Below are 14,633 nucleotides of genomic sequence, written 5' to 3' on the forward strand. Positions count from 1 at the left end.
TAAATGTAATAGATTTTTATTATGGAGATATGAAATATTTGATTGAGATTATTTAAAGAATATGTCTTATTAAAAATTTGTTTAAAAATTTAAAAAAAATTAAAATTCTAATGTGCAGCGCCCCAGCACTGGCGCTGCCCTTCGAATATAATTCGAAGGTTTAGCGCCCCAGCGCTGCCAAATAAGCGCTGGGGCGCTGCACCTTCGAATTAAATTCGAAGGTTCAGCGCAGCGCTGGGGCGCTTCCCCTTCGAATTTAATTCGAAGGTGCAGCGCCCCAGCTCTGCCAATGCAGCGCTAGGGCGCTGCAATTTTATTTTATTTTTTTAAATGACACGATTTAGCCCGGACCCTGAACCGGCGGTTAACCGGACCCGGATCCAAACCGAAACCGCCGGTTCACCGACCCAAATCGGAACCGGCCATTGGCGGGCCGGTTAAGGGTTGGCTAAATGCCAACCCAGACCGTGGCCAGGTCTACTTTAAAAAAGCAACCAAGCTTTTAATCATTTCACCAAATATTAGATCACAATTCAAATATTGAGCAAAACACGTGGAATCAATTTAAAAAACCTAAGGATTAAATTGTAATTTACTCAATAACTGATTTTGTTGGGATATATTTGTTTTTTTCATTTACAAAAACCCAGAATTTTTTTAAAAAGAAAAACACAACCCAAAATCAAAAGAAAACCAAAAAACATAATTTTGTATTCGGTCGATTTTTTTTTTCCGGTTATATCTCAAGTATGAACATGCATGTTAACCCTGTCATGGTCAAAATGCCAGAAAGAGAAATATAGAATTTAAACTATATTTCTATTTTCTATGCAATTATCGACCGTGTCCGCATCATCAAACCTAATTGCAATTAATTTTTTGGGTCATCCAAGAATCATCATCCCCATCATACATATTTTCCCCATACCAATATTCATTCCGAACATCATTATGACCATATAAAAAAAATTTAATCAAAATTAATTAATGTTTCATGCGACGAACTAATTTACTGTAAGAAAACTAAAGGTGATAATAACCTGTAAAACAATGGAGTTTCAGTACAGTGAAAGTATCCTCACTCGCAAACACACACATGAATACGAAAGGACGCCGACAAATCGTAAGGTGCCTATATCACTGACGCAAAAGCTCTCATTTTTTGGAGACAAAGCTCACAAATTGGAGGGATAGATCGGGAGATTGAACGGGTCAAATCTTAAAAAAAAAAAAAGAGAGAGAGAGAGAAAAGATCTTGTTTTGTTTTGTTTATTTTGTTGGAGTGGAGTTTGAGTCCAAAGGAAATCTTTGATTCGTATAAATTAACTAAATTTGAACCAACTGTTTTTTAATCCCTCCTCTGGTTGACCTCTAGTTGTGTTCCTCTCTCTTCCCTTCCATTTCCTTCTTTTGTCTCCCACGCTTTCGGTTAACTTCTGTCCTGTCCTCATTCACCTTCTCCTCGCCACCCCTCCAAAAATTCTCACTTTTTTCGAACAACCCACCAAAAAGCTGACAAATTTCTCAGTTATTCGTCCCCAACACATTTATCTTCTTTCAAGTTTCCTTTCCATTCTTTCGAGTTGGGTTGTTCCTTTTGTTTTGGTCACGACTTTTTAATCAAATTCTTGGAGGTGGCGATGGATTTCGGGAGGAGGCGTATGAGGTGGGCTTTTCTTATGTTGTTCTTGGTTGATTTGATGTGTTCGGTCAAAGGTAATGTGGTCTTCGAAGTTCATCACAAATACGGTGGCCGCGGGGAGAAGGCGGCTTTGAGCAACCTGAGGGCACATGATTCGCGGCGCCACGGCAGGATGCTTGGTTCCATTGATTTTCAATTAGGGGGCGATGGATCACCCACTAGTGCAGCGTATTGTTTCCTTCATATGCTTCTCGATCAATTTTGGGTTATGATCATTGGTACTTTATACTCACGAGAATTTCTTAGCATGGATTATGAAATCAATGGTCAAATTCGGGATTTTTTCCCACTGTTGATAGAATTGTTTGTAATTCGAACCCGAGGCTTAGAATGCTGTGTATTTAACAAGATTTTCTCAGTTGTTCCTACCTTGATTTAGCTTTAAGAGGTGATATGCTCTTGTTGGTCAGTTTGTCTTTTGATATTCTATAACATTATCGTTTTCCTCAAGTTTTAATCTGAATATGCAAGTCCACTTACATTGGAGGAAACATTTGTATTGGGATAGGAACTAATTAATGAAGTAAATGTTACTGTTATGAAGCATTCCCGATTTGATTAAAGATAGGGATGTGCTGGATTGTACCCTAGCCACATTTCAATTAGATTATGGTTAAGAAGGAAAGAGGATTTTGTCTTTGGATTGTCCAAAAGGCAGATGTATGAAAATGTTGTTTTTGTGATGATCGCCTATTGTTTCTTAGTCTGGTCAATTTTTTCTTTGGTCTATTTATTACAGTTGCTGCTCGTAGACGATGTTTTATTTTTGTTCCTCGAATTAGAGTAAGACGCAGGGATGTATTGCGTTCGTCATCTCTTCTAGAATACTTCTACTTTCAAAATTTGCGAAAGTCTACTTTGGCTTAGTCTTCAATCAGTTTCTTAAGTGGTGATCACACGCATTGTGACTAGTCGATGAACTGATAATCAAACAGAATGAGGACATGAAAAAATTGTTCAACCATAAAGCAACTACTGCATCGTGTTATTAGGGTTGAAGATTGTTCAAATATCATAAGAAAATATAGTAATGCCTTCTGATAAATTGGGGTCAAATATTGAGATCCAGTAATTAGTTTCTTTGCAGATCATGGTTTGACATACCATTTCTGATCGACATAATTAAGCATACAAACAAGGAGCTTTATATCTTAGATAACCAAAAAAATGCATTGATAAATTTGGCAACTGAAAGAATATCACACATAATTGCAAAGTGATGATTTTTATTTCTTTCTTTTCTTTTTCTTTTTCTTTTCTTTTTTTTCCATTCAGATCATATTCTTTTCCAAATAGCTGCAATTATGCAATTCTTTTAGCATGGATTGCATTCATTTGATGTTCAAGGAACCCTAATTTTACTTTTGCGTTAGTTGTCCGTTACTCCTTTTGTTGTTAGACACTAGTCTTATGAATTTATGTGTGATCTTCCCAATGGGTGTTGGTTGTCCAACTGTTTTGGATTGCTAATGACCGTGTTTCCCCAGCTATTAGCTCATTGTTTTTTATAGTTTTCATTTGATAAATTTGTGCAGGCTCTATTACACCAAAATAACAATTGGTACTCCTCCAGTTGACTACCATGTCCAAGTTGATACAGGAAGTGATATTTTGTGGGTGAATTGTCATAACTGTCTTAGGTGCCCCACTAAAAGTGACCTTAATGTACGTCTACTTTCCTATCCTCTTTTTTTTATTATTCTATTTGTCTCAAAAAACATATATAGCTGTTGATTTGGAATCTTAACTCTTAAGACTGTCCACTTGCACGGTCTGATGTATACCTCATGAGTCGTAATCAGTTATGTTTCACCTTGGAGCTGGAATGTGTAGCTCATGATTTGTGTTCATCTGCCAGATACCCTTGCAGCAGTATGACTTGACGGCATCCTCCACAGGAAAGACAATCTCTTGTGACCAGGATTTTTGTGCTTCCGTATTCAGTGGTCCTAGCTCAGATTGCAAGGTTGGACTTAACTGCGAATATGCTATTACCTATGGAGATGGTAGCAGAACTGAGGGTTACTTTGTCAGAGATAATTTTAGATTTGATCAAGTGACTGGAAACCTTCTAACTTCAGCAATGAATGGATCCATAGCATTTGGGTGGGTTTTTTTATTTCGATCTCCGAATTTGTTGTTTATTTTGTGATTGTTTCCAGTTCTTATCATTTTACACCAGCTATTAACTAGGCATCCTATATATTCATGCTGAGGCATTCACAATACGAAGCTTTCACATTGAAACACTGGACCATTAGCATTGTTGCACATGTTTAGAACAGATTCATCTTGGTGGAGATTGTGGAATCAATCTCAATTTGTTATTGAACTTGGATGCGTATATTTTTGGAGGCACATTTAGTAGCTGTGACCAATTTTCTAATTAAGAAGATGATGTAGCCATATCATTTTTTCCCTGCTTTTATTGTAGACTAGAGCGTGAGAAATGCAGATAGGGAAATATGAAAAAGGGAGAGTACCTGATTTCTTGATCTAATGAAGTAGTATGCTCCCATCTTCTACATCCATTTATTGTCCATAGCCTAAGATAGAGGAAGGTTTAGTACCTAATTGATTTTAACAATCCAGGTAAAAGGGTTGGATCTTTTCAGCCACTCTATGTTAAGTTGTTAACTTTTATGCTGTATATTATTATTTATCCATGTATGTGCATGAGTTATTAAATATTGGAAACTTTAACAATTCTAAATTTGTTATATGCTATTGCTATGCATGAACATCAATTACTTGTGTAGAACTTTAGCTTTATGTAGAAACATAAGAATGACGTGACTGTATCTTTGACTTCCTGTAGATTGTATTTTGTGCCTCAAAACGGATTTCTTAGTCATGTTTTTTTATATGTAAACCATCAATAATTGTGGTTCTGTGCCCCTGTTGCTTGTGTGCAGGGTCCATTATATCACAAATATATGGAATGATATATTATATACACATAAAATAAAGTTATCTTAAGAAAATAGATTTGTGGTGTCGGAAAGTGAACAAGACAAAATTTTAAATCTTCTCCTAATATATGGTCTAAATCGATATATCTTCGTAAGTATCCCCTCCCCTAATATGTCATGTAGTCTATAGATTAAGTTGTCTATGTATATCTTCATGATAAGACTTAACTTATGCAGTTTCCACATGTAGACGCTTTCCCACATTTGAAAGAAAGTTACAGTATACATCAAGTTTACCTTAGTCAAACGCCCATTGTAAAAATGACATATGCTGTTGCTATGCAATAAACTCCGGTTTTTGTTAGATAACTAAACCCATATTTTTAACTGTGGCAGGATATCTAAACCCATATTTTAACTTATCCTGCGGGGACCTCTGGTTGCTTTTTGCAATTATTATTTTTTTGTTTAATATAATATAATATTGTTTCCTATCAATTAAAAAAAATGTGGCAGGATAAAATCAATAGTCTCATTTGGATAATGATTTGATTATATTTTCATAGGAAACACTAGAATTCTACCAATGTCTTGGGATTATCTCAGTTGATTTTTAAGGGATGGCAAAGTTCCTCCGATCTGAGTTTGAGGTATAGGCTCAAGAGCAGATTGATGACCATCAGTGTTTTCGGCAATACCAGTTTGGGGGTGTTAGATATTATGTGAATTAACTCAATGTATTCTGGATTTTGTGAACTTTTTTATTTTTTGTCTTTGCTTTTCCTTTCTTTAAATTTTTTGCACTATGGAGAAGGGAATTTCTTAATTTGCTGCTTTGGATACATCTGACGTAATAATTTCAGAGGCTGAAATTTGAAAATTTTCATCTACTTACACTTATTCAGTGTTATACATCATCTTGTTTGTACAATGTGCTTGCTTCTAAAATGAGTCTTCACGGATTCTTGTCTTACAATATTTCCCTTGTCAGATTCTTTACAGCTTAAATAATATGCCTTTTCTGTCTCTGACACGTGTATTATCTGAGATAGGTGCTCGGCTAAACAATCGGGAGAGCTTGTTTCATCTTCTGAGGCAGTTGATGGAATAATTGGTTTTGGACAAGCAAATACCTCTGTTCTTTCTCAACTTGCTTCATCTGGAAAGGTGAAAAAGATATTTTCACATTGCTTGGACAGCTACAAGGGAGGTGGCATTTTCGCTATTGGAGAAGTAGTTCAGCCAAAAGTAAACAGAACAAAACTTCTCCAAAATGAGTATGTGGTTTTTTCAACTTGTTTGAATTTTTCTTTTCTCTGCATTGGAGTTGTCTTGGGAGATGTGTAGTTTATGTTTTATTATGTTATATTGTATGTGTCTTGAGCTGTGTGTGTTGTTTAATTTTATGTGTCTTGAGCTGTTAGTGGAATCTATCTCCTATGCAGTAGCTCGCATTATGTCTGGAATTTATTGAAAACCTCAATTCTAATCTGAATTTATAGCATATGATTGAGAATCTCATAATTACTCTGCTTGGAAGCCTTTTATCTTATATCTTGCTTCAAAAACAATGCATTAGCTCTATTATAGTACACAGTTCAGCTTCTCATATAGCCCTGATGATACTAGATTCTCTAAAAATCAGACAGGTTTCCTTTGGAAAGATGATAACCTTTAACCGTTTTTATTTTTATTTTATTTATTTATTTATTTATTTTTTTACCGTTGGTGTTATTACGTGTGAATAATGTTGAAGTATTTGGTTCTGTCCTGTCTCATGGATCTCTCTGAGGTGAGAAAAATAAGATTTTGCCACCATCTACGGCAGATCAAATCATCCTAGCAATCACCATGTTTTATTCTATATCTTTTGGCACTGTTCGATCCATTCAACTTCCAACTGCTCACCACTCACTGTGTTGGTCGTCCTCCCGTTTTTGCCACATATCCACTGCAACCTTAGTAGCTGTTTAGCCTGTGAAATTATTAAAGTTGTTCAGTATTTAGCCTGTGATAAAATTTGTTCAGGTTACAGCTTCTTAAATCATTACCTCCTTTTATTTTAATTGATTGATTAACTCTACAGTTAAAACCTTTTTAGCAGGCAACATTATAACGTTGCTTTGAAGGACATTGACGTGGGTGGTCAGTTGCTAAATCTTCCTACTGGTATATTTGACACGGGATCTAGTTCGGGGACTATAATTGACAGTGGCACGACCTTGGCCTATCTTCCAAATAATGCTTATCAACAAGTTCTAGACAAGGTAAATCTAATATTCCCAAACATCTCTGAGTTATTAATACATTCGTGGTGCTAATATTAATTCATATTACTTACTCATTGATTTTTCTATGTCACATGTATATTCTAACATTTTCCTCTCTCTTTATCTTTTCCTCTCTCTCTCTCTCTCTCTGTATTTCTTTGTCATTAGATGATGGCACGGCAACCAAATTTGAAAACTCATATAGTTGAGCAGATGTTCACATGTTTTTATTACAGTGAGAAGTAAGTGTCATTTCTTAGCTGGAATTCCCTCTTCATTCCTGTTCTAGTTAACATGTGATCTTCGCTAAAATCAGCATATTTATTACTTCAAATTAAATTGTGATTCAATCTAGAGTTTGATTTGAAGCTCGAAAAATTTAATTTTTTTTTGCTCGAATTTGGTTCGAATCAAAGTTAAAGTTCAAGCTTGGCTCAAAATATTCGAGCATAGTTCGTTAGCTGCTTGAAATAAATGCCTGAAAAGCTCAAAATATATTTATATAATATATCATGTTAACAAAATTAAAGCTTGCAATCAGCTCGCTAAGTATCGAACAAAATATTTTCGTCTCGAAAAAAAATCGCACGTAAAAATGTTTTAAGAGAACCATCTATTAATGGTGTAGTTGTATCCTATAAAAGATTTCCATGGATCCAAACTTTTAAAATCTTTTAATATAGTAGTTTTTATCATAGTTTGATTCTGCTGATGTTTAGTAGTCAAGGGTTCGTTCCAACTATGATAACTTGTTGAGATTAACGGCTGTTGTCCAATCAATGAAACAGACACATTGTACATCACTTTTTAATGCTCAACTGGAAATGAATGTAGAAGCATACTGTAGTCTTTCGGTACCTTGCAGTACTCTTCATTGTTTGTGGGTTATATTCATCTCAGTTTCTTCTTTAAGAGCTAAAACTAAGAACTACTTATGGGTTTTGCTTTATTATGTGTGCACCAAATTTGGAGTTTCTTTTCTGATTATGAATTTTCCGTACGTTTCTCGTGTTTGCTTTAACGTGTCTATATTACCGCAACTGTCTCTCCTTGATGAACTTTGCCTTCATAAAATCCAATATAATATTTGCACGTTTTTGCAGTGTTGATGACGGATTTCCAGTTGTAACATTTCATTTTGATGGCGGACTCGCTTTGCCAGTTTATCCTCATGATTATCTGTTTGAAGTTCGTGTAAGTAAGCTGATTAACTTGGTTGGGTATCATTGTTCATTGTGTTGGGATGATTGATTCGTCTTTGGGCCACTAGTGTGTCCTATTGACTGATTTACACTTGATAGTTCTATCCAGTAAAGAAAAAATAGACATTTCTTTCATTTATTTTATTGTCTATTAGTTGTTCCAGTTCCTCTTGTTTTGATGTTATATATTTATATGATGATGCATCTGATAGATTAGTATAGATTGATTATTAGAATTGGGTGACGGTGGGTAAGTGGGAAAACAATTTGTTGACGTGTTCATGGGAAGCTATCAAAGAAGAAGTAGATATACGAATGGGACTCGTACTGTTTAGTTGTACTTGTAAAATGTAAAGACACGAGTGTAATGAACCATGTGGAAGGAGAGGTGATGAGGGCAGACTGTATATTATTTATTATTTCCAGTGAAAAAAGTAGTTTCTCATAGTGATGCTTATTGTTAAGCTAGCTTATGCAAGAGGATGATGAGAAAGGGCTTCTTAAAGGATTTGAGGTGGTTGTGTGACTCAGCCTCGCATCAATTATAGAATCTTCATGTCACTGGCGGCCTAATAGTATATGTGACTAAGAAGATCAAAACAATTCTTGGGTACTTTATAAGGGGGGGTCTGAGATTGTTCCGCGTTTGAAGATGAATCTGATGACAGCTGAACCATCACTTGGTGATGAACACACCTTTTTTGCATGCCTTCGGGAGCTTTGCCAGCTAGTTTGCAAAGTTAGAATTCTATCATTAAATTTTGTAGGAATAATTAATTTCAAAGGCTAGCACATGTGATCACAAGAAAAACTGCCATATGCTTTACATGAACTTTATAATCTTGTGGTATTCAAAAAATTGAATGACTGCAAGGACAGCAAGTTATGACAGCAAATGGGATTGACTCGATATACATAAAGGGACTCAAAACATTTTCAGCATTCCTGCTGGATCTCCAAATTTCTCAAATGAATTGTGCAATGCTGTATAGCTAAGAGTGCGAGCAAGGAATGAGATGGTGTGGAAGAAAATTATGGCAAGGAATTTAAGCTAAATACTAGGACTATAATGAAAACTGCTTCCATTAACTGATCTTCCAGAGATGTGGGCATGGGTAGCATCTTCCCTGGCGTATGGTCCCCAAAAGCTGTTATAAGTTATTTCATACATGATGGATCATCATAAAGAGGCAAAGCTGGTGTTTTTCTTGTGTAATATGTGATTGCCCTGTTCTCGGTATTTGGGACGTTGCAATTTTCAGGATTGATAGAAAGAACTGATATAGAGGATGGAGTTGAAGCATAATCTACCGATGACAAATAAATAATTATCTAAAAATTTCTTTAATTTGAGATATTTAAAGGCGATTATCCACAGAGACAAAATTCCTCAACATTTTCGCATGTGAAAACTTCAATATTAAATGTTGATTGTCCTACAGCTGCTGGAGTCTTACCATTACATTTGTGCCTTGTATGTAAGATGTGATATTTGAGAATGGAGCAGGTGCCATTCTGTAATGTTGAAAAGATTTATCCTGACATTTAATAGTGTTTGAAAGCCTGTTCGCTAGAAAAACATTGTGATTTTGGTTTTTCAGTTGCTTTTCAGGATGTCTTCACTGAAATATGATAGGTTTCATGTTTTAAAAACCTTGCCTTTGCAGGATACTGAATATTGTATAGGTTGGCAAAACAGTGAAATGCAGACAAAGGATGGAAAAGAAATTACCCTGCTGGGAGGTATATTTCAATTTCACTTTATACAAGCGTTGCATATTGCATTGTTAATGCAGTTAGATTTGTTTCTTTCAATTTGGAACAACATAAGATCTGTGACTTAGATTCTTAGTTCTGTGCGCAGTTGTATGAAGATTCTTTGGTTAATTGTTGGAATGGCAAAAAATTTTTTGAAATATGGGACATTCAGCACCAAGGGCATATGTAGATTTTACTCTTAACTTCATGTGTGAAAATCATGTCAACATGCTGTATAGAGGTTGCCTGTTGTGAGCACATTTTATCCATATCTAAATGGTCTATGTATCCGATTTGATATCGATCGCCCTTTCTCATCAAGGGGAAAAAAGCATGTAATAGGCCCTTTCTGGATTTTCTACATACATGGCCTGTTTTTAGTTGTCTAATTTTCAATAGCTGCTTGAATTCCTCAACCGGTATGCATGCATAATCGCTATTGAGAACTTTTAGGTGTCCCTCGTGTGGAATTGGAGTAAAAGTAATCTCATATAAGTATCTTACCTGTTGCTGTAATAAACTCTTCTGATTAGCATGTGCTTATGCTACTTCATTTTTGGCATGTTCTCTTATGGTGCATCATTAATGCTAGCAATCGACTTGACAAGGTGTCGCGACTTGTCTCAAAACCAGAATAAATGAACTGTGTGATGACTTGAAAGAGTTTAAATGTTCATTTTTATTCATTTGTTTGCAGATCTCGCATTATCAGACAAGCTTATTTTGTATGACCTCGAAAATCAAACCATTGGATGGACACAATATAACTGTGAGTCTACGTATACTCTGTGATTGATTTGCTTTCATGGTTGAAGTTTGGTCTTATAATCTCATTCTTATACTTGTTAATATCAGGCTCATCTAGCATCAAAGTAAAAGACAAAGCTACTGGAAATACTTATACTGTGAGCGCCCATAATATATCTGCTGCATTCAATCTGTCTGGCGTGAATGTTCTATCATTCCTTTTACTTATAGCCGCCCTCCTCAACCTCATAGAATAAGCTTCTGTCACAAAGAGCAGGATCAAGAAATGATGTTCATGTTGTACCATAGGAAAAAGGTTTGAGCTACCCAGCATGGTGATGAATCTTTGTGATAACCTCAGGGAAATATAGTTTGTGCACTTGTGAGCATTCTTTTTCTGGTTTTGGCTTTCTGAAATGAACCATTGGTTTTTTTTCATTTTTTCCCCAAAAGTTGGTTTATAACTTCTGTAGGATCATTGTTGGAGTATCACAGATTAGAATTTTCAAGTTTTCTTGGTTTGACATTTTTTCCCCAACAGGAAATGTTACGGAACACACACTTATAGTGTAATAACACAAGGAAAATGTCGACTTTATTTTCTTCCCAAATCCTTGTATCCATATACTGGCCCGCCTCTTGTATCCTTCTATATCATTTTGCCTTTAAATTTAAAATAATAAATTTTAGTTCAAATCGTTTCAAACCGAAACCTCAACTGGAACCATATCACAGACTAATTGCAGTCATCCAGTTCATGCCTAGATCAGCTAATTTTGTTGTTCACAAGGTTGCTTAAATTGCACTATCTGGTAGGACTAATTTTTTTTGGGAGGATGTAATCCCTTTTCTTTTACATTCTGTTGTAAAAGCTGATGCATTGTTGGAAGACTAATAGTAAAATATGGCAGTTTTAGTTTCAAAAAAAAAAAACAATGGGTTTGGGTTTCACCTTTCACTGGAATTGAACCGTCGGTTCCGGAACCATGGTCAGACCTATTTATGCTAGCCTAATTGATATTGTTCGACGAACATTATGAATACGAGTATATGGTAAACAGAATATATTCACAGAATAGTGTGCAAGCATTAATTACAAAAAAAAAATACTAAGATGAAACTCACATCAAATGGAATCCCATTGCAAAATCTCAGCGTCACTCTTTCTGGTGTATCTGTATAGTAAACATTTGCAAGTGTGCCTTCACAGAGTTGTCCTCAAGAACTGTACAACAAAATAAGCAACCGCAAGAAATAATGCAACCTGGTATAAATCTCTCTGGAACCCATCATCCCCTTGGAAAAACTGGATCAGGAAATAACAGTACATATCAGTCGAGTAAACGAAACAAAATGTATTAAAAAAATGGTGGAAAGGATTTTATATAATGAACTTTCACCTTTGTTGGATCACCAGAAGGATCTGGGTAGATATCTGTACTCTTATTCTCCGTTTGGAGGCGACTGGTCAAGTCCTTCATGAATTCAGAAACATCTTTGCCTGTTTGAACCGTAGCAAATAGCCGTCTTGAAGTCCAGAACCATGATTGAACTATAGTCGACGAATCAGACAGATCCCAGATCTCCTCATGCTCGATTACTTGCCCACTGATCTGATTTAGAATGAATTTCGAATTCACTTTGACAACTAAGTCTCCTACAACACTAAAAATTGGAGACTTGGGCTTCCCTCTCACAGTCCACTTGATATTTAACTCACTTGTTGACAACATCACCATCTCCTGCACAGTCTGTGCAAGCAAACACACTGGTTGTAAGAAAGATTTCATGATTCATCTTCAGAGGTGTATGGTTAAATTTTCAACTCCACAGATAATATTTCTCATAATATTACAGTATAACTCACCACTTTGGGATTCTCTAGTGCATCTGTTGCCCACAATTGTCTTTTGTACTTTCCTCTACCAGTAAAGCTTCTCACTGGATCCTGCATTTATTTCTATTTCAGAAGCAATTTCAACAATTAAAACTACAACAGAGATAACCAATGTACTGAGATACAACAGAATATGAATGTTGAATATGATCCAAGAATTTTCATCTTTTCCCCACAACACAAGGTATTAGGTCATTCTACACAATCTAGTACCCTGTACTTGACAGAAATGGCGAAGACCCCCAGAGCGCGATTTCCTTGCCGGAGTTCAAGAATGTCGCGAGCAAGTTGCCGAGCAGTGGATTCCACAGATGGACTGCTTATGCACTCAAACTCATTGCAGAGTTCACCGAAGTCCATTTCATCAACAATCTTGTCTGCCTCGGATGTTTCGGTGTTTGCATCTGTAGACACCTCAGATGTTGTTGCTCTAGAAGACTCATTTGTCACTGCAATAATCACAACCATACGCTAATAAGAGCGAATGCTGAAGGAAGACGGTACAGTAGATACAGTCACCCCTCTTAAATTTTCTTAAAACTTGTATTGCTTTAACATACAACGTGCAGATCATTTAACTTTTTAAATGACGGGGATCCTGCTGCGGCTATCATACAGGTAAAGACATTGTCTAATGCGAAAGCCTGCAAACCACGCTAACACATGCAGATTCTTGATTTTATCTCAATGCTTAATAAGGTTCTTAACTCCCTACTGATGATTACAAATGCTTTCAAAAACGATTCTTGTACATTTTTCTCAGACAAATACATGCATAACCGTATATTGATCATTCCATGAAGCCCGATAAATTCGACAGGAGAACGGTACCTCGTAGAGAAACATAATTGTGACGAAAATGATAGAACGAAGCCTTGGAGTTCTGCTCATTCCGGCCATTATGAAAGATACTAATACCACTACTACCGCTATGAGTAGCAGCAGCAGCAATAGTAGTTCTACTACTGCAGTTAAATGATTGGCATGGTGATAAAGGTGTTAACTTTGAAGCAGAGGGGGAGGAAGAATAAGCATAGGAGTTGGCTGGGAAAGCTGTGACACAAGGGCTCATGTCTTTGTAATAAATCTTCCCATTCTGAATTTGCAAGAAGAATTTGAATTTGTGGATAAGCCCTTAAATATCTTAGTTTGTGTGTGTATTTTGTTCCACAAAGGTAGCCTTGTTGGATAAGGTGTGAAATCTGGTTGTGTATATTGCTCAACCACGTCATTATAATGGAATCTCCAGTAGAAATATATATATATATATATATATATATATATCGTTTTTTACAGAAAAAAACTAAGATTATGTAATAAAGGCAAAAATTATGATACAAGTTAATTTAAATATTCTTATATGATATTGTATCAAAAAAAAAATTATTTAATGATATATTCGAAATCAATTTTCTTGATAAGATATTATATTAATGCAATCGACAAGAACTTTGAAATAAGTTGGAAGGTGTTTTTTTCCTCAACCAATTAAAAACTTATGTAGTCTAAAAAGTTGATTTTTAAAAAATACAAATATATATATATATATATATTAATTTTGATTTTTATACGAAATTAGTTATCCGAGATTGATGACAAGGTTTTATTTCGGGAATTTTTTGGATTAAACCTTTTTCAATTCATATTTTGTAAGTTTCCCTAATTTTCTATTTGAGAATAAAAGATGTTTTTTTTTAAATGAGAATAAAAGATGTTAAAAAATGTTTCCACGTTTTCACGTTGAAATTGTTACTGAAAATGACATCATCGTGCAATATTTAAGATTGGGCGAAACATTAAGTTGTCGAATTAACAGATGGGAAAATTTATTTTTTATTGAAAACCAAAAAAGAAGATGAAATTCATAACCAGATGGTTTAAAATTATTTTCAGAGAACGAAAGGAATAAAAACATATCCCCACATTCGTGAGGAAAATGATGTAAGAAGTCTGTAACAATGAATTTAATTTGTGTGTGTGTGTGTGTGTGTGTGTGTGTGTAGTTAAAGGTGTATTGCTTCTTAAGCTTCTTCCACTGAGTTCGATTCTAGGTGATAGAGATGGCAAATAACCACGCCCCCATGTAATAAAAAAACAAAAGGAGAACGAAATTATAGGGGGGGAAAAATGGTAGCACAGCAGAGG

General features: G+C 35.4%; 2 protein-coding genes across 3 annotated transcripts; one reads left to right on the plus strand and one right to left on the minus strand.

Annotated features, from left to right (window-relative positions):
• Nucleotides 1-1,104: 1,104 nt before the first annotated feature.
• LOC140863220 (aspartic proteinase 36-like) lies at nt 1,105-11,029 on the plus strand. 2 transcript variants are annotated; one of them, XM_073266498.1, is made up of 10 exons: nt 1,105-1,870; nt 3,238-3,367; nt 3,561-3,808; nt 5,667-5,891; nt 6,716-6,881; nt 7,053-7,126; nt 7,988-8,078; nt 9,754-9,829; nt 10,542-10,613; nt 10,700-11,029. In XM_073266498.1, exons 1-10 carry the CDS (start codon nt 1,641-1,643, stop codon nt 10,846-10,848), a joined length of 1,461 nt encoding a protein of 486 aa, XP_073122599.1. In that variant the 5' UTR covers nt 1,105-1,640; the 3' UTR covers nt 10,849-11,029. The 2 variants fall into 2 exon arrangements, with proteins under 2 accessions (XP_073122599.1, XP_073122600.1); XM_073266499.1 differs by having other exon boundaries at nt 1,108-1,870; nt 6,719-6,881.
• A 350-nt stretch (nt 11,030-11,379) lies between these two features.
• LOC140863221 (uncharacterized) lies at nt 11,380-13,622 on the minus strand. The gene is made up of 5 exons (XM_073266500.1): nt 13,320-13,622; nt 12,702-12,937; nt 12,459-12,539; nt 11,992-12,342; nt 11,380-11,897 (listed from the first exon to the last, which is right to left on the minus strand). Exons 1-5 carry the CDS (start codon nt 13,558-13,560, stop codon nt 11,796-11,798), a joined length of 1,011 nt encoding a protein of 336 aa, XP_073122601.1. The 5' UTR covers nt 13,561-13,622; the 3' UTR covers nt 11,380-11,795.
• Between the last annotated feature and the right edge of the window lie 1,011 nt (nt 13,623-14,633).

The sequence above is a fragment of the Henckelia pumila genome, chromosome 4 (assembly GCF_033568475.1).
Source record: "Henckelia pumila isolate YLH828 chromosome 4, ASM3356847v2, whole genome shotgun sequence".
In the NCBI taxonomy this organism is placed as follows: Eukaryota; Viridiplantae; Streptophyta; class Magnoliopsida; order Lamiales; family Gesneriaceae; genus Henckelia; species Henckelia pumila.